The sequence below is a fragment of the Gadus morhua genome, chromosome 7 (assembly GCF_902167405.1).
Source record: "Gadus morhua chromosome 7, gadMor3.0, whole genome shotgun sequence".
Taxonomy (NCBI): domain Eukaryota; kingdom Metazoa; phylum Chordata; class Actinopteri; order Gadiformes; family Gadidae; genus Gadus; species Gadus morhua.
Window position 1 is genome coordinate 8,926,336 of NC_044054.1, and position 22,507 is coordinate 8,948,842.

The following is a 22,507-nucleotide window of genomic DNA, read 5'->3' on the forward strand; positions in this document are numbered from 1 at the left end:
GGAACGTTTGCTACAGTCCGCTGGACAGGCTGGTAGACTGATCTATCGTCATACATCTAGGGGAAGCTCCCACTTGTGATGTCACTAAAACCCAGGACAAGGCAGATTTTCAAACGGCTTGTAACGGCTAATCACGCTAACGGCTGGTGGTATAATATCACCCCTTTAATGGGGAATCAGCACCACTCGTGCTACTAAAATAGGGGCCCTTTAAACTGCCATGTTTCCTGGTTAATTGCACAACGCTCGCCATCAAGTAAATAGACTATTTTCAAATCAAGTAAAGATTTCAAAGTGAAACATGAATATGGATTCCGAGAGCTATGTACCTCTTCTCTACCGTTGAAAAGTTTGGGGTCACTTAGAATTGTCCTTGTTTTTTAAAGAAAAGCACATTTTTTTCCTCAATGAGTATAATTTAATTAATCAGAAACAGTCTTCCTTTTAATGTAGTAAATTATTATTCTAGCTTAAAACATCAGATTTTTCATGGAATATCTACAGAGGTGTACAGAGGCCCATTTCAAGACACCATCACTCCTGTGTTCTAATGCTACATTGTTTAATTGTGTTAAAAGGATATTACATGATTAGAAAACCTTTGTCCATTATGTTGTCACAGCTGAAAACGGTTGAATAAAAGGGAGTGTTCATGAAGAGCATGAAATTGTCTGGGTGACCCCAAACTTCTATACAGTATTAACATACATCCGTTACTCTAACATCAGCTTTTTTTCCTTTAGTCAAATCAACACGTGGGCTGAGCTTGCATTGATGCTTTTCATTCAGTATAATTCAAGGAGCTGGATGATTGAACACACAATAGTTTCTGTAACTTACAATAATGTCGGATTCATTGACAAGAATGAGGTCATACATTGTTACTAGTCTGATCCAATCAGATCAGAGTTTGTAGTCCCGGTCCTTTCCAATCAGCTGAGAGTTGGAACTCCTGGTCTAATCAGATCAGAGTTGGAGGTCCTGGCCTGGTCCAATCAGATCAGAGTATGAAGTCCTCGTCACATCAGATCAGAGTTTGTTAGTCGTGGTCCAATCAGATCAGAGTTTTAGTCTGGTCCAATCAGATCAAAGTTTGAATTCCTGCTCCAATCAGATCAGAGTTTGAATTCCTGCTCCAATAAGATCCGAGTTGATAGTCCTGGTCCAATCAGATCAGAGTTGGTAGTCCTACTCAAATCAGATCAGAGTTTGGTAGTCCTGGTCCAATCAGATCAGAGTTTGGTAGTCCTGGTCCAATCAGATCAGAGTTTGGTAGTCCTCGTCCAATCAGATCAGAGTTGGAAGTCCTGGCCTGATCCAATCAGATCACATTGGTTTATCCAATGGCGTGTCCACACACACACACACACACACACACACACACACACACACACACACACACACACACACACACACACACACACACACACACACACACACACACACACACACACACACACACACACACACACACACACACACACACACACACACACACACACAGTCCCCAATCTCTTCCCACAGTCACCTGCTTGGCTGTAGTTCCCAGTCTGTCCAGTGTTCCCAGTGGCGGCTCTACACCGCCCCTCGCTCCACCAGGTCCAGCAGCGCTTCTCTCTCCCCGTTCTCCAGGACGTCCAGCACCAGCTCGTCCAGCGCCTCACCTCCCTTCATGAACTCCTGGAGGATCACAACAGACCGGCTCGCTCAGAACAGGGGTTCTCAACGTTCTCCAGGCCGGGGACCCCTTAAGTTAAGTTAAGTTATCCTTTATTGTCCCTTTTTGGGGGGAAATTCTTTCTCTGCTTTTGACCCATCTGGGAGCCGGTGAACACACACACACTGGGGAGTGACCTTATCAGAGGTCCACCCACACGGGGGCACACCGGCACTCCCGGAGCAGGCGGGGGTTTCAGGTGCCTTGCTCACGGGCACCTAATCCGTGGATGAGGACGTAGGAGAGTGCTGCACAACTACTCCCCCCTGTCCACTTTTTTTTTTACAGGAGAGAACATTTTCCAAGGACTCCCTCATAATAGAAACCCAGAATAAGCGTGTGATGCGTACTAGCATTTGTACTCTAAGATGCCATTGGAATTCTGGAACTTTTCTACCTGAATACTTCCAACCCGTTTCATAGTGATACAGAAACACATTTAGATTTCAATCAAGATAATGCCTACTTATATACTTTTAAACAGAGGGTAATTCAATATTCAAACTGCATTCTTCTTCAAAGTGTTTGGCGGACCACCTCGGTGTTGCCCCCAGCCCCCTGGGGACCACGGACCACAGGTTGGGCACCCCTGGCTTATAACAGGGGTTCCCAACCTACATGAACAATCTGGAGGACCGGCCGGCGATTTTAAACCTTCATTTTAAGATGCATAGGTTTATTATTTTTAATATTGAGAAAAATGTAAGCAGACAGCGAACGAACAGCAATGAAATAAACACAAAAGTAGCACAAATACACAGGGCATTTACAGGGCTTAATTTGGGGCAAAAAATTAGGATTTGGAGAAGCCAACTGGAACCAACCCTCTCTGCCGGTCTCACCTTGAGGTCCCGGCTGACGTGGCCCGTCCTGTGGTCCGTGACCCGGTCCTGGCTGAAGTTGTAGGACCGGATCCTCTCCGACTGGGCGCGCGTGCCCACCTGTGATGGAACAAGGGAAAAGATTCAAAAAAACTTTTGAGCGCTTTAGAGTTCATTTGTTCGTTTTTATTTATTAATTAATTGGATCTTTTTTATAATCTTTGTCTTTCAGTGCACACTCACACTAGCCAATCTGTACCGTGCTCAAGTACGATTGTTGGTGTGTGTTTGCTCGATTGTGTGTGTGTGTGTGTGTGTGTTCGAGTGTGTGTGTTTGCTCGAGTGTCTGTGTGTGCGTGTGCGTGTGTGTGTGTGTGTGTGTGTGTGTGTGTGTGTGGTTTAACTCCTCCCACCTGTTTCCTGCGTGCGCGGTGCCTCTCCTCAGTCTCTTTACCCATGATGCTTTGGTGCAGGCGGGCCCTCAGCATGGCCATGGCCGTGTCACGGTTCTGCAGCTGGGAGCGCGACTGCTGGCATTCCACCACCGTGCCTGTCGGAAAAAACTGTAATCTTGGAAAATGGTAACCGTGGAAAAACGGTACACAGGGAAAAACGGTTACTGTGGAAGAACGGTTACCGGGGAATAACGGTTACCGGGGAAGAACGGTTACTGTGGAAGAACGGTTACCGGGGAAAGCGGTAACCGATGAAATCGATAAACTTGGAAAAAACAGACAGAGCCAAGACTCTTTTGAAATCGGTCGTCGTGGTTACGCAGCATCGATTCCCTCTCGTCGACCTATGGTGGCGTCTCACCGGATGGGAGGTATGTGTGTGTGTGTGTGTGTGTTTGCTTGTGTTAGATTGCTGCTGTTTTGCGCGTGTGCGTGTGTGTTTGTGTGTTTGCTCGTGTGCGTGTGTGTGTGTGTGTGTTTGCGCGTGTGAGTTTACTCCTGTGTGTTTGCTCGTGTGTGTGTGTGAGTGTGCGTGAGTTTACTCGTGTGTGTGTGTGTGTTTGCTCGTGTGTGTGCGTGTGTTTGCTCGTGTGTGTGTGCGTGAGTTTACTTGTGTGTGTGTGCGTGTGTTTGCTCGTGTGTGTGTGTGTGTTTGCTCGTGTGTGTGTGTGTGTGTCTCACCGGAGGGGAGGTGCACGATCCGCACGGCGCTGTCCGTGGTGTTGACGCTCTGGCCGCCGGCGCCGCTAGAGCGGAAGGTGTCCACGCGGAGGTCCCTTGGGTCGATGCTCAGCTGGAACTGGAAGAAACACAACCGCAGGCTTAAAGGGGCCCGTAGGTTTACCAGCCCTTTGCCTGTGCTTTAAAGCTCTGATAGTGACATCACAAGTGAGAGAGTCCACTCTGTCTGTGTTCATAAGACTCGCTCCCACCCTGACTACATTTAAGTCAAGGTTAAAAGCGTATATGTTCACCTTCGCTTTCATTGGTTCCTTTCAATTATTTCAAATGTCATTTTAATATATTTTATTGTGACTATTGCACAGCCTTAAATTCCAAACGCGCGGTCGTTTAAGATTCATAATATCGTCTGGAGGCGCACACAGCTTTTGGCCGTGATAATATATATCATATGATCTAGATATCTATGTATAATATGATATTATTCAGATATAGAGCTCCAGGACTCCTGCCGGAGCACCCGGAGTGTTCTAGGATATTTACAGAACACGGCCCAAGGCTGTGTGCTCCTCACCATTGTGATACATCCACTGTAGACAGAGCGCATGGTACCGTGGCTGCAAGCTGCTCAGGGCCACACCCCCACCCTCCTCCTTTACCCATCTCTAAAACCGGCCCGTTTGTGGAGGGCTCATTGTGGGACCGCCCTGTAGGGCCTGTAATTCTGCATCACGGCTGAATTTCCTTAACGTCTTCAAGTACTATATTAGGGGCCAACTAACACCTATAAGTAAGCCTCCATAAAGCAGCATGCCCTGGGACCTTTAACACCCAGCCGATCAGAGGGGGGTCCTCCAGGGGACCCCCACAGGGGGTCTCGTACCTCCAAGGGCTGGGGCAGCACGATGACGGCCATGGTGCCCGTGTGGATGCGCTGCATGCGGGACGAGAGGCCAACCTCGGGGATCCTCTGCACCCTGTGGGTGCCCCCCTCGTTCTTCAGGTGCCGGTAGACCTCGTCCCCCCGGATCTGGACCACCGCGTGGTGGAGACCCCCTGAGGTGGGGGAGGGGGGAGGGGGGGGGTTAGTTTAACAGAAATATAATAAACATACTAGACATCTTATAAACACATCACACACACATACATCTTATAAAACATATCACACACACGAGACATCTTCTAAACACATGAAACACACACACACATCTTATCAAACACATCACACACACAGGATATCTTATAAAACATATCACACACACACACACATACACACACCTTATAAACAAATCAAACACACACACACATCTTATAAAACACATCACACACACACAGGATATCTTATAAAACATATCACACACACACACACACACACACACACACACACACACACACACACACACACACACACACACACACACACACACACACACACACACACACACACACACACACACACACACACACACCTTATAAACAAATCAAACACACACACATCTTATAAAACACATCACACACACAACATCTTATTAATTACATCACACACGCACACAGAAAATCTTATAAAACACATCACACAAACACACAAATACCTAATAAACAAATCAAACACACACACACATCTTATAAAACCCATCACACACGCAAGACATCTTATTAATAACATCACACACGTAGACAGAAAATCTTATAACACACATCAGACACACACACACACACACACACACACACACACACACACACACACACACACACACACACACACACACACACACACACACACACACACACACACACCTTATAAACAAATCAAACTCACACACACATCTTATAAACATGTTTAAAATAAATATACTACTGAAAATACTCGAGATCTGGTGAATACTAACTCATCTAACTAGGGGGAAACTGAGAAAAAGGGCTTGAAGGTGTGAACTGGCAAGAAAAATGTGTTGGTGCTTTAAATAAAGTCAGATATCACAATGTTCATTTTAACTCCATTTCAACCAATACTTTAGCTTTTAAATGCTGAGAGACAGAGACAGAGTCAGAGAGAGTCAGAGACAGACTGACAGACAGAGACAGAGAGAGACAGAGTCCCAAAACAGAAGTGTTTAGGCTAAAAACTTTCCATACTTTTATTTTGTACATAAAAGTGCCCCTTGTCTGGCGGGTGGGCAGAGCGGGGGGGCTAGGGGTGGGCGTCTTACCGTGCTCCGCATGGGTGTAGTTCAGGAGGTCAAAGGCCCAGTTCCTATATAGGGCGTAGCCCTGGTAAAGGTCAAACATCTCTCTGGTGAACTGCTGGCAGATGTCCCCTGGTGTGAATGCACAACCAAAATATTCATTTGAGTGTGTATTATTATTACCAATAATGCATTGCATTTTCAAATAGAAAATGTTGAAATGGAAAATAATTTACAAATATGTTTCCAACAAAAATAAGTTTTCAACTCGATTATATTAGTTTGGAGATCGTTTGACACAAAAATAGAAATCACGATCAAAATAGTACTACTATAATAGCAGGCCTGTCGCACCAGTAACTGAGGTTGCTCATGTGCCAAGCAGCCTGCAAATCACACAGCACGCCCGAACGCATACATACAGTGCAAGCACGCACATGCACACCGCATACACACACTGCACACAAGCGCCCCAGTGTTTCTCCTAGGATGGAGTTGCAGCAGCGGAGGTGAAATGTTTTTTTCCCGCTTGCAATTTTTTTGTGTGCTTGCAAAGTGCACCCTGCAGGGAGATTTCTATGTGTCTGCCAGCAACAGAAAGGTGTACGTACTAGGGCCTGACCGATTCATCGGCCTGCCGATTTAATCGGCCGATTATAGCCTTTTTGAAAATAATCAGCATCTGCCAAAAAGACGCCGATTACAACCGATTTTTTTTTTCTTTTTTTTTTTTAATGTTATTGTGCTTAGTATCCTGCAGATTGCGCCCCTACTCGCCTTGCTAACTAACAACTTTAGCTAGAGTAAAAAAGAGGAGATTGAATTTTACCGTACAACATGAAAGCACGCTCGCTCAGGCAGCTGCGCGCTCACCTCACCAATGTACACAAGACGCGTTGTTTGAGCATGTTGTGCCTGTTTTTCTTTAGGTCCCAGGCCATGTTAATTTGTTATACTGTAGACTCTAACAGTGAGACCATACTGCTCAGCACGCACGTGTTAGTCACTGCTCACGAGCGCAGCACATTGGGAGTTATTTATTTATTTTACATTTTACATTACACTAATTTTTGACTGTAAATGTATTCTAAAACACTCAAAGGTTCTGCATTCTATTCACATATTCGTCAAAAGTGTTTAAAGTATATTTAAGGTATCAAAAACTACGTTTTATATGTTGTTGTTTTTTGTTGTTTTTTAATCGGCCGATTAAATCATAATCGTAATTTTTCTCTGAAAATAATCGGCATCGGCACTCAAAAATCAATATCGGTCGGGCCCTAGTACGTACAGTACATTTGTGCACAGTAATGAGCAGGGGAAATATGGAGAGATTGAACACATTACGAGTATAATCTTTAAAACCATTATTTTATGCAAAAAATAAAATTAGATTGACATCTTTGCTAAAAGGAAATTCCTTAAAAATGAGTAGATATATTTTTCAATACTTAAGGTTGCAGTAAGACCATAAAGAGCCCATGCCTATATGGAAAACTTTTTGGGGATCTAGAGTCAATAATGGCGATGCTATTGAAATTGTTGCTAAATAAAAAATTCTCAAAAATACGAAGATATATTTTTCAAAACTAAAAGGTTGAATTTAATTGAATTTTTACCATTGTGGTCGTTTTCAGTTTTGCACTTTGCAGACGGTCCCTAAGCTCGCGGCTGAAAGCCGACAGCTCATAGAAGCCAATTCAATTCACCATTTGCTAAAGACGGCTCGCTTGGATGAAAACAATGTTGTAGCTGGTTCTCTACGTTACTACACTCAATTGTGTCGAAACGATGTTTCACTGATGATCTATTGTACCGCAAACTCAGAATCTGCCAACTTATTTCCAACTTTACAGAAGTTCCTCTCCGTTTATATGCTTTACTCACAGCGTGAATTGACCTGGATATGAAACGTCCGTAGTGCAAAATAACATTTGCTTCTAAAGAGAAGACGGAGCTCTCCTCTCCGTTTATATGCTTTACTCAGGTGTGTGGATTACATACAGTACATGGAAACACACATACACGCACACACACACACAAACACACACCGCACTTCAAGACAAAGGCTGCGACACATACATGTAAGCGCACACACTCGAACGCACGCACACACCCACGTGCACACACCGTACGTCAAGACAAAGGCAGCGACATACTCGCCGAGCTAAGACTTTATGTTTTGAAACGTAATGGCTCCGCCATCGACACACGCAAAGGTAGGAAACCACACGCACGCGCACACACCGCAGTGACACTCGCCCTTAAACATAACGGCTTCGCCATCGACAAATGCCTAGGTTAGAACACACACGCACGCGCACACACCTGACACCCGCCAAGTTAAGACGTTATGTTTTTAAACATAATGGCTACACCATCGACACACGCGCAGGTAAGAATACACATGCACGCGCACACACCGCAGCGACACTCGCCCAGGTAAGACGTTATGTTTTTAAACATAACGGCTCCGCCGTCGACAAACTCTCCCAGGTAAGACGTTCTTTCTATAGACTGTAGAAATTGCGATAAAAGAAGGGAAGAGACAATTTCTCACCTCGACATGCAACGGCAGGTCGTTCATTTTGTCATATAAAACCTGTTAAATTCAAACATCGCACCGACCAGCATAACGTCAAATAAGTCACGTGATCTTAAAGAGACAGTAGGTGCGTTTCCATCCCCCTGGTTTTATGCGAACTTTGAAGTATCAAATCAGTAAACGGTGATGGAAACACCAAAATTCGCATAAAAATCCTCTAATTCGCAAAAAAGTTTATCCGCTCGCTTGAGGTGGTTTTTGAGAAATGCGAAAGAGAGTAAATTCGCAAAATGGGAGATGGAAACACACTTTTCGAAACAGCTGTGACGTAGCGAACTTTGAACACACAGGACTGACAGTCTTTCCGATTTCCGCATAACGACCGGCCATAGCAACCCTGCCGACATCGACGTGTAACGTCATCACCCTTGTGCTCTCCCATACATAAGGCACTGGACGTCGTCCTCGTATTTCCCTTGCTACCGCTGTGTACATTGTAATTTCTCTATTTCTTCGTCTACGGATGAAGTTAAAATAGCCAATGATAATTTCCCTCAAAGAAGAGTTATGACTTGCCCAAGGGAAACCAATTGCTGCTGAATTCCTCTCTCCATGTTTGTTGTTTGTTGTTACTCTTCTCTATTGGCGGACTAACCGCTTTTGGTTACATTTGTTACAGCATTTCTATTTCTACCATTTATTATAATAATAATAATAATACATTTAATTAATTAATTAATTAATTTATTACAGTCACTTGTCGGGCATACATTTTTTGCCTACAGCGCCACCTCCAGACAGAACTAGGGTAGTTACCCGCTCCAACCACTTGATGGAAACGCACGTAATTTGAATTACTTTTTTGCGAACTTTCTAAAGATTTGCATCACCTTTTAGATGGAAACTCAAATACAGTCCCTATAACATAGAACGAAAACATGTCAATAACACAGTATGGTGAATTATGTCTATTGAGTCCACCACAAGACTACACTTCTTATGTTTTGTGTGTATGCTATGTGTGACTGTAGGCTACTGCTGCCTGTCTTGGCCAGAACGCTGGAAGAGATGTTTAATCTCAATGATTTTTATTATTTTCAACTAACCAATAGCAGTTGCCATGCTTTTTAAAATGTCAATACACTTTTCAGCTCCGAATAACAGTAAAAGCTATTTAATAATTGATTTGCATGCATAGTATATCACACTTTCCATTGAACAATTACCACTGTTAACATAAATTGACTAACTTTATCATGTTTTCAAATGCTGACACACTAGCTGATTTCAGACACACGTGTAAGTCCTGATATTCTCCTGATGGGCCGTATGTGTGAACAATATATCCTGACATTTGTACCCTGAAAATCTCCTGAATAGTACTACCCCTGAGGTAGTATTTTCTCCGTAGGAAATGCACCTTATATGTGAATGGGGAGTAGAAAGTTGGCATTTCTCAATTCACTTCAGTGGGAGTGTTGATGACGCTGCTGCAGGTCATTGAGTGGCCCCCTAAATGATAATCAGCCTGTTGCCTTTTGTTCGCTGAATGGTTAAAAAATATTTAAATGGTGGCACTGCTTTTAAGAGTCATTTGGGATGAACAAATGTTCTACGTTGTAATATTATAGGCAAAATGTTCTTATATTATGCGCTCAGAAATTGCACATGATTGACTGGGGTTCCCACATAATTGGTATGGGTTTAATTACAACTAGAGGTTGAGAAAACTCTAGTTAAATTCATTGCACCGCCCTAACGAAGAACGTAACCCTTACCCCCTGTGGTGCGGCCAGCCACCACTTCTAAGATGACATCACTGGAGTCCAGCGGGTCACATGGCAGGAGCCCTGTGATCAACTGGAGAAAAAAATAGAAATTAACGTTTTACGTCTGCTGAGCTATAACAATCGATGTCTGAGCCGGGGGGAGTTTCGCGCCCGGAGAGAACGCACCTCAATAAGTGCGTGAAACAGTGCAGTGTCGTAGTGTGCAGTGGGTTTGCTGACCAATCACAGCAGAAGGGGCTACTGGGGAGGCGGGCCTTAAAGCAACATGATAAAAACATACCGCTTTTGATAGACGCTGAATTGGGTTTGCAGAAATAAACACTGTGAGAATAATAAGGGGTATTTCAAACATACAGGCATGTAACCTTATTCTAGTAGTCCATGCAATTATTAACCCTAAAAAAGCGTGCAATGGGATCTTTAACGTTCACTGAGCGTTCCGATCAGGTGACGGTATTGCGACGGAAATTCGGAAAGACGCACGTCTCTTTTTAAGGCGTCGATCCGGTTAGAGATCTGCACCTCTTCGTCTTTCAGCAGCTGGGTCATCTGAAGGTCTTCCTCAGTCGTACCCACCATGCCTACAGGAAATATAACACAAGACATATTATAAAAAATCGCACACACGAACGCAAACACACGTATATAAACACTTCACACACACACACTACATCTTATAAACACACACACAAACACAACATCTTCATCAGCCCTACCCACTGTGCCTGAAGTAAACACCGGCACCACAGAATCATGGGTAAAATAAAGCTGTTCTTACAATAAATGTTATAAACACATCGCACACACACACACACACACACAAAACATCTTATAAACATAGCACACACCAACACAGACACAAGACATCTTGTAAACATCACACACACACACACACACACACACAACACATCATCCACAACATCTTATAAACACATCACACACCCATCTCTTTTAAAAATATCAAACAAACATCTTATAAACACATCAAACACACATAAGACATCTTATAAACATAATACGCACATACAAAACATCTTATGAACACACACACAGACAAACAATTCATCTTATAAACACATCACATACACACACCCTTTAAACACATCCCCGATACAGAATCAGAATCTCTTTATTGTCATTGCACAAAGTGCAACGAAATTGGGGTAGAGGTGTTTTTTAAAAAAAGAAGTTTTTTTTAAAACAAAAACAAAATGAGAAAAGGGTTATTTTCAAAAAAATATATAGAATGTTAAAGAATTCAAAAACAAATATATATATATTTAAAAATGTCAGCCAATTTTAAAGGTCAGATTGGTATGACACACGCACGCACACACACGCTCACTCACCATGCATCAGAGACAACACGTCTTCCAGGTCTGTGAGGGCCCCTCGGATCTTCTCATGCAGCTCAACAAGGGGCCTCAGGTCGAACTGTCTCTTGTTGAGGCCCCGCCTCTCTGCGTCGCTGAGGCACGACTCCTGCAGCTGATTGGCCAAAACCGCGTGCTCCTCCATCAACCGCTCAACGTGCATCTGCACCGATGGGTTCCCGTACAGGTCCCCCAGGTCAGTGTGCAGGGGACGCGATTGACCCCACGTGGATAGTACCCCCCCGTGTCTCGTTGTGAATGACCTCCTCCACGGTGAAACACCCCTTCGGTAAGTTGGTTCCTTCGAAGTTGGTTCCTTCCACAGAGTAGACAGTCCGACCCAGCGACGGGTCAGCGACCGTATGTGGATAGCCATGGAGCTATGTGAAGGACATATATATAAATAGGCTACATGTTATGGACATAACGGACGGATATGGACTTTTGTGGTTGTGGTGCTGGATGCGACGTTGAACCTGTGTTGTGAGACGATATCCGGAAGTGACGTAATAAACGCGCATGCGCGCTTTGTAAACGACAGCCCTCTGGGTAATGTAGTTGCTTTCGCTTGTCTTGACTTTTGACGATAATAACTCGAGTGTTGTTATCGCATTACTTGTCATGGAAAAAAGGTATTATTATTTATTCATAATTATTGATTGCATCCCGTTTCATGCCATTACTTTCCGTTTTATTTAAATAAGCAAACACGCGCAGGAATTGTGGTCACGTGACGGCTCAAGAAATTAACGGTTGTTCTGATAAGTTCTGATAGTTCGCGTATCTCTACAGAACATTCGAGCATCGACAAGCTGCACTTTCTCTCGTTTCAACTATTTCGGGTTTAACGCCAAATAAAAAAAGTTAGACTTTAAGTATGAAAAAATGACTGACCGGAACCTTTATTGGGGCAAAACTGAACGACATGTTGTGAAATGTGAGCCAAACCGTGTGAAATGTGAACTAAATCGTGTAAACTGTTAATTTAATCCACAGAAGACAAGGAGATGGCTGTTTTTTCTTTGACCAAAGCGGTAGAGGAGGTCAGCCACCAAGGCTATGCCAATATGGCGGCCCTGCAGGAGAAACTAGACCAGCTCAGCTCTCTTCAGGTAACCTGTGATATACTTTATTTAAGTCTGTGCTTCATCTTGACCACATGTTTCAAGCTAACACCAGTTATAAATAGTTTCTTCTCCACATACTGGACAACACCTTATAAGGTCTTATGGGTTTGAAGATAAGTTCAACAATACAAACATGGCCTCTTTGCCATTTCCGCTTAAATCAAAATCACAGAGTTAGTTGAATGTATATTGTTATCAGTGGATATTACCTATTGTTATTGTAGGTATTATTATTTTTATGTCACGCCCATATCCCAGCGCTATTGATGTTTAAAAACATAAAATGTGGGCCTTTTGAAGGCCCCCATTTGAACAGGGAACCACTTCTCTTATTTTCTCTGGAATATTTTATTATTATATAGAGAGAGAGGGGGAGAGAGAGAGAGAGACCGACTGACTGACTGACGTATAGACCAAAGAGAGAGAAAGGGAACTTTCTATATACACATCTACTAATATTGAATCAAGTACAGGCAAGTACAGCCTGTATGTGTGATTCCGTGTGTGTGTGTGTGTGTGTGTGTGTGTGTGTGTGTGAGTGAGTTAGTGCTTGTGTGAGTGCGTCAGTCAGTCACTGACTGACTGTGTGTGTTGCAAAACAAAAAGCCGATGTGTGGAACCAACGACAGAGAAGACCCTCCATCTCCATCCTCCTTCTCCTCCAGGCCGTTCTGCACAATGCCGATACGCGCAGCGAGCACTCCGCCCTGGAGCTACGAGCTGCCACACGTCGGACCCTCATCCTGGACGAGGACCTCCACCAGTGCCAGCGGCGCTCCGAGGCGCTGTGGTCGAGCTGCAGTACCGCAAACAGCCACACGTCGGCGCTGCGGCTCCGCGTGGACGAGGAACGGGAGCGCGCCCGCTTAGCGCTAGCCGGGATTGACGTGCATCGCGTGAAGATGAAGGAGCACCGGGTGGCGGTGGCGCTCGCCGAGAGCAAGCGAGAGAGCCACCAGGCGCTGGAGGAGCAGAGGAGGAGGGTCAGGGAGCTGAGGGAGAAGAGGGAGAAGCAGAGGAGAGACCTGGAGGACCCCAACGGGAGGGCCGTGCAGGAGGCCAAGGTAGTAGAGGGAAAGGGGGAAGGTTTGGGTTCAGGACAAAGTATACTCCGACTCCTAATCCGTAATCGGACTCCATAACGCCTCGTGCCCACTGCACCGTCCGTCAAAGGACGTCGGAAGGCGTGGCTGACGGATAGGGGAGCTTTCCAGGGTCGTCAGAGCCCAAGTAGTGCCACAGTGTTTAAATTTGCATATGCGATCTGATTGGATGATGGATCCGTCGCTGCCAAAAAAGTTGTCCGTCAACGGACGGATGCAGTGGGCACGAGGCGTAACTACGGAGACCCCTCGAGCATTTGAAGTTCTCCGTCGGGATGTTGGATACGCAATGCAATTCGACGCCCGGTCAATCTTATATGTTGACTACAAACCATTTAAATAGTGTTGTAAATAAACTTCCAAAGCTTTTCGAATCTTATTTGGTGTTTTAATGGTCCTTACTGTGCAAAGTAAACAATGTAAAAAGTAAATAAGGTGCAAAGTCAAACCGGAGAAGTGATTCTGGAAATGATTTTGTTAGAGGACCAATCACAGCCCTTGCCGTCTCGGTCGATAGAAAATATCGGATGCGCACGTAAGCTACGGATAGGGCTCTCCGTGTCTACGTACAGCACTTTACGGAGGACTATAAACAGGCCTATTCATCTCGATGACATGTGATTAAGGTATTGAATATGAGGGATTAAGACAGGGGATGTCAAACTTTTTGGCTCAAGGGCCACTTACATTTTTTAAACTGACTTGCGGGCCACTAATTCGTCAATGAATTCTAAGGGGCAAGTTATGCATGATAAACGCATGTTTTGAAATTTGCTTTTGTTTTCTGGACATAAGACTGACTTGCTGTCTCTACCATGAATTCCTTTCAGAGAATGGCTTGCTTAACGCAGCTGGTTCGATGCCTGGTCGGGTTCTTTGCTGCATGTTTTCCATTCTCTCTCCCATACCTTCCTGTCTATCTTACTCTAACTTTACTTGTAAAGCTTTTTTTTTATATAGAAGGTCCCATGGCATGTGCGACTTTATGGATGCTTTAATATAGATATTATTGGGCCCCTAACACAGTATTTTAAGACGTTCCCGATTCAGCCGTGGTGCAGAATTACAGCCACTACGAGCCCGTCGCACATTGAGCTATCCCCAAATGCGCCATTTCAGTGTCTGTAGCTTTAATGCAAATGAGGAGGAGAGAGGCGAGTCAAGGAGGAGGGTGGGGATGTGGCCCTGAGCAGCTTGCGGCCACGGTACTATGCGCTCTGTTTACAGTGGATGTATCGCAATGGTGAGGCACACAGATTGGGGCAACCCGGCTTGGTGAGTGAGCCGCCTCATTCCAATCAGCACATGAACTGAAGCTTAAAGCCAAAATGGCACTTTTATTCAAACATAAATTATATTACTATCAAACCAAACAAAACCCAGCTTTGGAGGAATCCACAGTCTTGTTCCTCCGGGTGAAATCACGTCACCCACGGAGACTGGTCTCTCCTCACAGGTGAACCAGGAGAGCCCTGAATGATTGTGGAAGCATGCTTTTTAAAGCATGCTTCCCCACCTGCTCCTCAGGTGCTCCGCATTTCAATGATTGGCATCAATGCTCTTACTGGCGCCATCTGTTGAAAATCTGTGGTACACCACCTCCACAACCTGCCCCCTGAGCCTCAAGGGGCGCTATGCCAGACGGGCTGCTCCCCGTCTGTCCTGACGAGTCTCAATTGGCTGGGGCTGGGGACCAATGTTGAAGGTCAGCTGTTGGGCGACCTGCCGGTTCTCTTCCAGCTCCTTCATCAAACCGAACAGCTGGGCCTTGAGCGTCTCCCTCTCCCGGAACCAGTCCATGCTGTGGGGCTTGTGTCTGGCGGCTGTCTCCTCCAGGGCCATCTTGTGCTCCACCTTCATCCTCTCCAGGGTAGTCCTGGTGGCCACCAGCTCCTCACCTTTCTCCTGGTCATCCTGGAAACTTTGCTCCTTCCACCGCTGGATGATACGCTCCTTCTCAGTGAGGGGTTCCTCCAACGTGGTGAGGGCGGTGTCTGTTGGAGGTGTCCACCTGCAGCAACTTGACCCTCTATTTCAGGCTGCCCATCTGCTTCTCCTTGTCCCGAAGCTGTTCCTGCAGGTTCTCCATCCTGTTCTGTAGGTCATCGACCTTGCGCTCCTTAACCTCCAGCATGTCCTTGAGGTCCTGGATCTCCCCGTTCAGGGTGCCCTTCTCCTCGGGCCTTTCCTGGATCTGTTTGGTCTTCTCGTTGAGCGTGGTCCCCTGCTCGAGCCGTTGGACCGCCTCTCGGAAGAGGAGGAGTTCAGTTTCTCTCTGGGTGGCAGCTGCAGCTCCGTTGGGGCTCGGGGGAACCCCATCGGGGTTCGGGCGTCCACAAAAAACACATTAAAAAGGAAAACCTGAAACTTGGTCGAGCTGCCTCCATTGGAAGTCGGGCGTTCACTTAAAAAATGGTCCGTAAATTGGTCGAGTTGCACGCATCCTCCACCATATGTGGTAACCCGGCTTGGTGAGTGATCCGCCTCCTTCCAATCAGCACACGAACTGGAGATTACTTAAAGCCAAAATGATACTTCTATTCAAACATAAATTATGTATCTATCAAACCAAACAAAACCCAGCTTTGGAGGAATCCACAGTTTTGTTCCTCCAGGTGGAACCACATCACCCACGGAGACTGGTCTCTCCTCACACACAAACCAGGAGAGCCCTGAATGAGTGTGGAAGCATGCTTTTTAAAGCATGCTTCCCCACCTGCTCCTCAGGCGTTCCGTAGTTCAATGATTGACACCAATGCTCTTACTGGCGCCATCATTTGAAACTCTGTGGTACACCGCCTCCACAACCTGCCCCCTGGGCTCAAGGGGCGCTGTGCCAGAGACGGATTGCCACAAGATGTTATTATTACAGTCCTGGTGCTCTATATCTAAATAATGTCATATTATACATAGTAGCGCTGTAACGATACACCAACTCACGATTCGGTTTGTATAACAATTTTTGGCCCACGGTTCGATACATCCCACGACGTTTTTAAAAAGCATTTTATTTAAACAACACTTATATAACAATTATCTTAATGTACCATTTAATAACAAATAATTTGGAACACTGAACAGAAAGAATACTAAAGTAAAGCAAAATTAATAAATAAATAACCAAAGATTGCAGTTGGAGGATGCTTGCAGGTAGGCATAACCCCTCAACTAGTTTTGTGGTTTAGGCTTACGTATTTGGAAATATTGATGTCAAATAAATAATAGTAATTTGAATAGTTTGGTAGCACTAACCCTCGTTCTCGCTAGAAAAAAACGGTGCCGGTCAAAGTGACCTGCATACGTTTCGTATTCCGTCAAATATCCTATTATCGCTATGTAGCTTAAATAATGACATTATCAGGCCGTATAGAATGCAACATGTTTAATAGCCTAACTTTCAAATAGATGGGAAAAAACATGAACGTCTGATTCGCAATAACGAGGCACAGTGTTACGAGTAGCGTATGTGTGTGCGCGAGAATGGCAGTGTGTGTGTGTGTGTGAGTGTCGTCAGCGAGTGAGTGGACGAGCGAGGAGAGCGTGCGGTAGCGTGTGTGTGTCTGTGTCTAGTGAAGAAACGAACGAGTCTTGTAGAATAAAGTACCCATCCTGTCAATAATCGGTGGCCGCTTCATTCCGACCTATTAGCAGACCAACTACCGGTCAAAGCACACAAAACACTAGAGACAGGGATCACACACGGGTTCGCAGACGTCTCTGGTTCTTCCACATCCACATCAATCTGTAGTAGACTGAACCACGGCATGGAGGAGAAAGGGATTGTTGCCCGCGATTGTGGACCGTGTTGTCTCCCGCCCGAGTCCCGCTGCCGAGGGACCACCGCCTCGGCAGCGGGAGACCAACGCGGGCCACCTCCATGTCGTGGTTCATGTACTTCAGGGAGTCAAAGCCAAAGTTTCTTTCCCCCAATTCCTTCTCAACCATGGCTGAGATAACCCCCACTACGTTTCGCGTTATAATACCAGAGACGAGAGTCTGACGTGTTATGCGCCATAACACCAACAGCAGAACGGTTATCCAAATAACAAAGTGTGCAACACTTGCGTTACAGTCCTGGAGCTCTATATCTAGATATCATATGATACATAGATATCTCTATCATATAATACATATTATCACGGCCAAAAGTTGTGTGCGCCTCCAGACGATTTTATGAATCACAAACGACTGTGTCGGGTTCTCCGACGTCTCTGGTTCTGGCCACTTTCCAAATCTAAGCGCCTGAGCTTCTACTTTGTCAAAGGCGAGCAGGATACCTAGTGCAAGTTTTACAATAAGTACATTTGTCAGAAGAAAGAGAAACAACAATATATTGCTGGGGGGGGGGGGGGCGTTTGCTCAAAAATTCATGTCTCCGGTGGAGACATGAATCTGTATTGAAAGTTGGTCGTATATTTAGTCGAATAGTAAGATGAGTTTTGAATGTTGTGCCTCCTTGACTGAGAAAAGGCAGACAGTGAATTTCTGGCGCTTGCGGATTGAAGACGACAACTCCCACAATACCAATCAACGTTCACTCCCTGAGGGACCAAACATAACAGCCAATCAGCGTTCACTCCCTGAGGGATAAACAGTGGGCGGGCCGTGGGCTGTAGTTTGGACACCCCTGGATTAAGGGGTAAAATACATGATTACATGTATAACATGTATATGACAATGATTTAGTACATGTGATTAAGTGATGGAGTACATGTGATTAAGTGAAACAAATGTTATTAAGGGATTAGTGAGTGATTAAATACTCAATCACTTGATCACATGATTAAATACATGTGATTAAGTGGTTAAATAAACGTGTTTAAGTAATTAAATACATGTGATGAAGTGATTTGACCATGTTCTGCGCTCACAGACGGGGCAGGTCCAACTGAAGCAGCAGTTGGTTGCTCTGAGGAAGGCCACCGCCCAGAAGAGGGAGGAGCTCCGGCAGGAGAACGACACCCACACCCAAATAAGGAAAGAGATAAAGGTATATCAGCTTCGCTGCAACCACTGCAGATACATGGGGTTAAGGAGCAGGTAGGGGTTAGATATTGAATACACAGACGGGCCATTACAGAGCCGGTAGGGGTTAGACAGTACAGAGACATGTCATTAAGGAGACGGTAGGGGTTAGACAGTGAATACAACAGATGCATGTACTTAAGAAGCAGGTAGGGGTTAGACTGTACAGAGACATGTCATTAAGGAGAAGGTAGGGGTTAGACAGTAAATAACGATACATGTACTTAAGAAGCAGGTGGGGGTTAGACTGTACAGATTCAGATCATTAAGGAGCAGGTAGGGGTGTAGGGGTTAGACAGTGAATACAACAGATGCATGTACTTAAGAAGCAGGTAGGGGTTAGACTGTACAGAGACATGTCATTAAGGAGAAGGTAGGGGTTAGACAGTAAATAACGATACATGTACTTAAGAAGCAGGTGGGGGTTAGACTGTACAGATTCAGATCATTAAGGAGCAGGTAGGGGTGTAGGGGTTAGACAGTGAATACAACAGATGCATGTACTTAAGAACCAGGTAGGGGTTAGACAGTACAGAGATAGGTCATTAAGGAGCAGGTAGGGGTTAGACAGTAAATAACGATACATAAGAAGCAGGTAGGGGTTAGACTGTACAGATTCAGATCATTAAGGAGCAGGTAGGGGTGTAGGGGTTAGACAGTGAATACAACAGATGCATGTACTTAAGAACCAGGTAGGGGTTAGACTGTACAGAGACAGGTCATTAAGGAGCAGGTAGGGGTTAGACAGTGAATTGCCGGTCCCATAGACGCTTAAGCGTGAGTTGCGCGTCACCATGTCTCCGATGCGTCACTAGATCCAACACAGACGGTACGAGGCCATTGTGAGACGTCTCCACTGTCAGCTGAACAAGGCTCAGGCCTACTACAGGTAATAACACTACATACAATACATTTAAATAACATTTACTGGTCATAACAATACATACTATACATTTACATTACAATTACAGGTCATAATACTGCATAGTATACAGTTACATTAACATGTAGGGAGTTCAGCAGACGCTTTCTTCCAAAGCGACTTACAATAAGTACATTTGTCAGAAGAAAGAGAAACAACAATATATTGCTGGGGGGGGGGGGGGGGCGTTTGCTCAAAAAAGGTTATAAATCAATACCTAATTTGTATTTAAAGAAATACTTTCCCGGTGGAGACATGAATCTGTATTGAAAGTTGGTCGTATATTTAGTCGAATAGTAAGATGAGTTTTGAATGTTGTGCCTCCTTGACTGAGAAAAGGCAGACAGTGAATTTCTGGCGCTTGCGGATTGAAGACGACAACTCCCACAATACCAATCAACGTTCACTCCCTGAGGGACGTAGCATAACAGCCAATCAGCAATCACTTCCTGAGGGAATTAACATAACAGCCCATCAGCGATCACTCCCTGAGGGACGTAACATGGAGGAGAAGTGATTGTTGCCGTTTGCGGACTCCTGGAGCTCTATATCTAAATTATATAATGTTTATGTTTGGAGGTGCTGTGTGCGCCTCCAGATGATATTGTGAATTAAGTTCTCGGACGTCTCTGGTACTTCCACAACAAGTAAAGAGTCGTAGTGGGGGGCATCTCTGCCAGAGTCCTGCACGGGTTCGGGTACCCGACGGGTGAAATACACAATTTCGATGAAACGGGGGAAAAATTATGTAGGTACTGTCTCGGAAACGGGTGCTGGTCGGATCAGACGCCTGAACAACGCGGGTCGGTCACGGATTTTGTGATTGTGAGTGGTACTGGAGATGTTATTAAGGAGCAGAGGAGTAAACTAAAACCCTCCCTAATGTGTCTAATTTCCTTCGGGTGCGGGTCGGGTGACGGTATAAATATAAAGCAGGACTGGTTGGGTGCGGGTTTGCAAAATAAGACCCGTGAATTTATTCTCGGCCATGGTGGAAAAGGAATTCCGGGAAGAATCGTTGGCTTTGACTCTGGTCCAGATTGAACTGCAACTCCAGATTGATGTGGAACTGCGAACCACGACATGGAGGAGAAAGGGATGGTGGCCTGCGATTGTCTCCCGCCGGAGCCCAGCTACAATCCCTCTCACCTCCATGTCGCGGTTCTGTGTACTTCAGATTGATTTGGAAGAACCCGACGCAGTCGTTTTAGATGATATTTTTAATAAACAAATGAGTCGGGTTCTCCAATGTCTCTGGTCCTTCCACATGGATCTGAAGTTGCAGTTGAATCTGGACTTCAGAGAGTCAGAGCCAACGTTTGTTCCCCCAATTCCTTCTCCACCATGGCCGAGAATCAATACACGGGTCTCCACTTCGGCTGTTTCCCATTGCAAATTTGCTTCTGCCATGGTCGGAGGTTTGTGTCGAGTTCTCTTCTAGCTAAGCGGTGAAGAAACATGGCGGACATTGTGTTTACATCCCGTCCGCGAGCTCCCGCACCCCTCATTCCTTATTGGTGGGCTTACAAATTTCCGGAACCAGTGGTTTGTAGTCCTCGGCCCTTCTAGCAGGCAAGCAACGTTCTACTGACCTGACGCCAAACGCGTCATTTGACGTCAGGTCAGTAGAAATGTAAGGAGGACAGCTGGGCCAAGGGAAGACTGGGTTAGATTGAGGGGAGATTATTATTTTTTTAATATTATTATAGCGATTTTATAATGATAGAACGCTGGTTCTGTATCAGTTTAGTATTCCTTTCATTTGATAATTATGTAAACAAAAATCGATATATATATATTTTTTAATAGTCCTTTATTGTTCGTAATAAATCATGCGATGAATATTCAAGCACACGGTTTCCCTGTGTTTCAAAATAAAAGTACACAGGTGAAACCCCCACACGGTTTAACCCTCACCTGTTTGACCAATGCGTTTGTGATACGCAGACACCTTTCCGGCGACGTCAATCACATGGAGAGGCAGGTGTTGGATCTCCGGAGACAGCTGAACTCATCCTGATTCCACCAGGACTGCTCGGGTCAGAGGTCACTGGTCAGAGGTCAAAGGTCAGGAGAAAGCTGCTTCGGATTAGGATCAAAACTGGGAATGACGGTTTGGGAGCGTCATCGTTGTCGTGTCCCTCCTTTGGCCAGCAGGGGTCAGCAGTGGCCTTCTGGTTCTGAGTTTACACGTTGTTTGGTTTGTTTTGAGTCGTTCCTTTACTGGTTCTGAGTTCTGCGTTTTTCACAAAGATATTCCTCCAATTTCTAAGGTTACATTATTATTATTATTATAAATTATGCATTATATTATCAACTTAGCGTAAATGGTGGGATTCATTTCAGCACAAATAAAGAATATATTTTATTAACACCATGTTAATAATAATAACTTATAATTAATAATGTATATAATACATATAATAATATAAACTATATCATAATTTTGTGAAACACTCAGCAGCAGGTTTTTGTTACCAAACAGTTTGTTTTTCTTATAATGAAAATATATTTTAAAATGAAATTGTAAAGCTTTGTTTTGTTCAATCCTTTAAAACTAGGGATGTCCGATATTGGCTTTTTTGCCGATATCCGATATGCGATATTGTCCAACTCTAAATTTTCGATTCCGATATCAGCCGATACCGATGTCTATATTTGGGTTATTTATTTTTCCTCAACCCTAATTTAGGTAACATTACATATCTCCTGTTGTGGAATTAACACAACATGCTTAATGTTATTGTGATGCCCCACTGGAT

At 44.7% G+C, this 22,507-nt stretch overlaps 2 protein-coding genes across 6 annotated transcripts; one reads left to right on the forward strand and one right to left on the reverse strand.

The window, feature by feature from the left end:
- Nucleotides 1–438: 438 nt before the first annotated feature.
- Nucleotides 439–12,071, reverse strand: mtrf1 (mitochondrial translational release factor 1). 3 transcript variants are annotated; one of them, XM_030360618.1, is made up of 10 exons: nucleotides 11,545–12,071; nucleotides 10,679–10,776; nucleotides 10,184–10,265; nucleotides 5,885–5,992; nucleotides 4,558–4,730; nucleotides 3,675–3,792; nucleotides 2,952–3,088; nucleotides 2,560–2,658; nucleotides 1,529–1,680; nucleotides 439–1,312 (listed from the first exon to the last, which is right to left on the reverse strand). In XM_030360618.1, exons 1-9 carry the CDS (start codon nucleotides 11,942–11,944, stop codon nucleotides 1,576–1,578), a joined length of 1,320 nt encoding a protein of 439 aa, XP_030216478.1. In that variant the 5' UTR covers nucleotides 11,945–12,071; the 3' UTR covers nucleotides 439–1,312; nucleotides 1,529–1,575. The 3 variants fall into 3 exon arrangements, with proteins under 3 accessions (XP_030216478.1, XP_030216479.1, XP_030216476.1); XM_030360619.1 differs by having other exon boundaries at nucleotides 439–1,680; nucleotides 10,718–10,776; XM_030360616.1 differs by having other exon boundaries at nucleotides 439–1,680.
- On the forward strand, nucleotides 11,719–22,269 carry ccdc122 (coiled-coil domain containing 122). Of its 3 annotated transcripts, none has more exons than XM_030360621.1 (6): nucleotides 11,719–11,857; nucleotides 12,565–12,680; nucleotides 13,361–13,759; nucleotides 18,672–18,788; nucleotides 19,639–19,712; nucleotides 21,693–22,269. In XM_030360621.1, the coding sequence occupies exons 1-6, from the start codon at nucleotides 11,827–11,829 to the stop codon at nucleotides 21,763–21,765; spliced, it is 810 nt and encodes a 269-aa protein (XP_030216481.1). In that variant the 5' UTR covers nucleotides 11,719–11,826; the 3' UTR covers nucleotides 21,766–22,269. The 3 variants fall into 3 exon arrangements, with proteins under 3 accessions (XP_030216481.1, XP_030216483.1, XP_030216482.1); XM_030360623.1 differs by lacking the exon at nucleotides 11,719–11,857 and adding an exon at nucleotides 12,066–12,200; XM_030360622.1 differs by lacking the exon at nucleotides 11,719–11,857 and adding an exon at nucleotides 12,352–12,431.
- Nucleotides 22,270–22,507: the final 238 nt, after the last annotated feature.

Bases quoted from the DNA above. Each gene is read 5' to 3' on its own strand.
- ccdc122 (XM_030360621.1), top strand. From the start codon at position 11,827: ATGACCTCCTCCACGGTGAAACACCCCTTCG. The intron at 12,681-13,360 runs GTAACCTGTGAT...CTTCTCCTCCAG, and splicing joins ACCAGCTCAGCTCTCTTCAG to GCCGTTCTGCACAATGCCGA. The intron at 18,789-19,638 runs GTATATCAGCTT...ATGCGTCACTAG, and splicing joins AAATAAGGAAAGAGATAAAG to ATCCAACACAGACGGTACGA.
- mtrf1 (XM_030360618.1), bottom strand. From the start codon at position 11,944: ATGGCTATCCACATACGGTCGCTGACCCGTCGCTGGGTCGGACTGTCT. The intron at 10,777-11,544 runs GTGAGTGAGCGT...TATTTCCTGTAG, and splicing joins CGTGTTGTCTCTGATGCATG to GCATGGTGGGTACGACTGAG. The intron at 10,266-10,678 runs GTGCGTCTTTCC...TTTTTTCTCCAG, and splicing joins TCGACGCCTTAAAAAGAGAC to TTGATCACAGGGCTCCTGCC.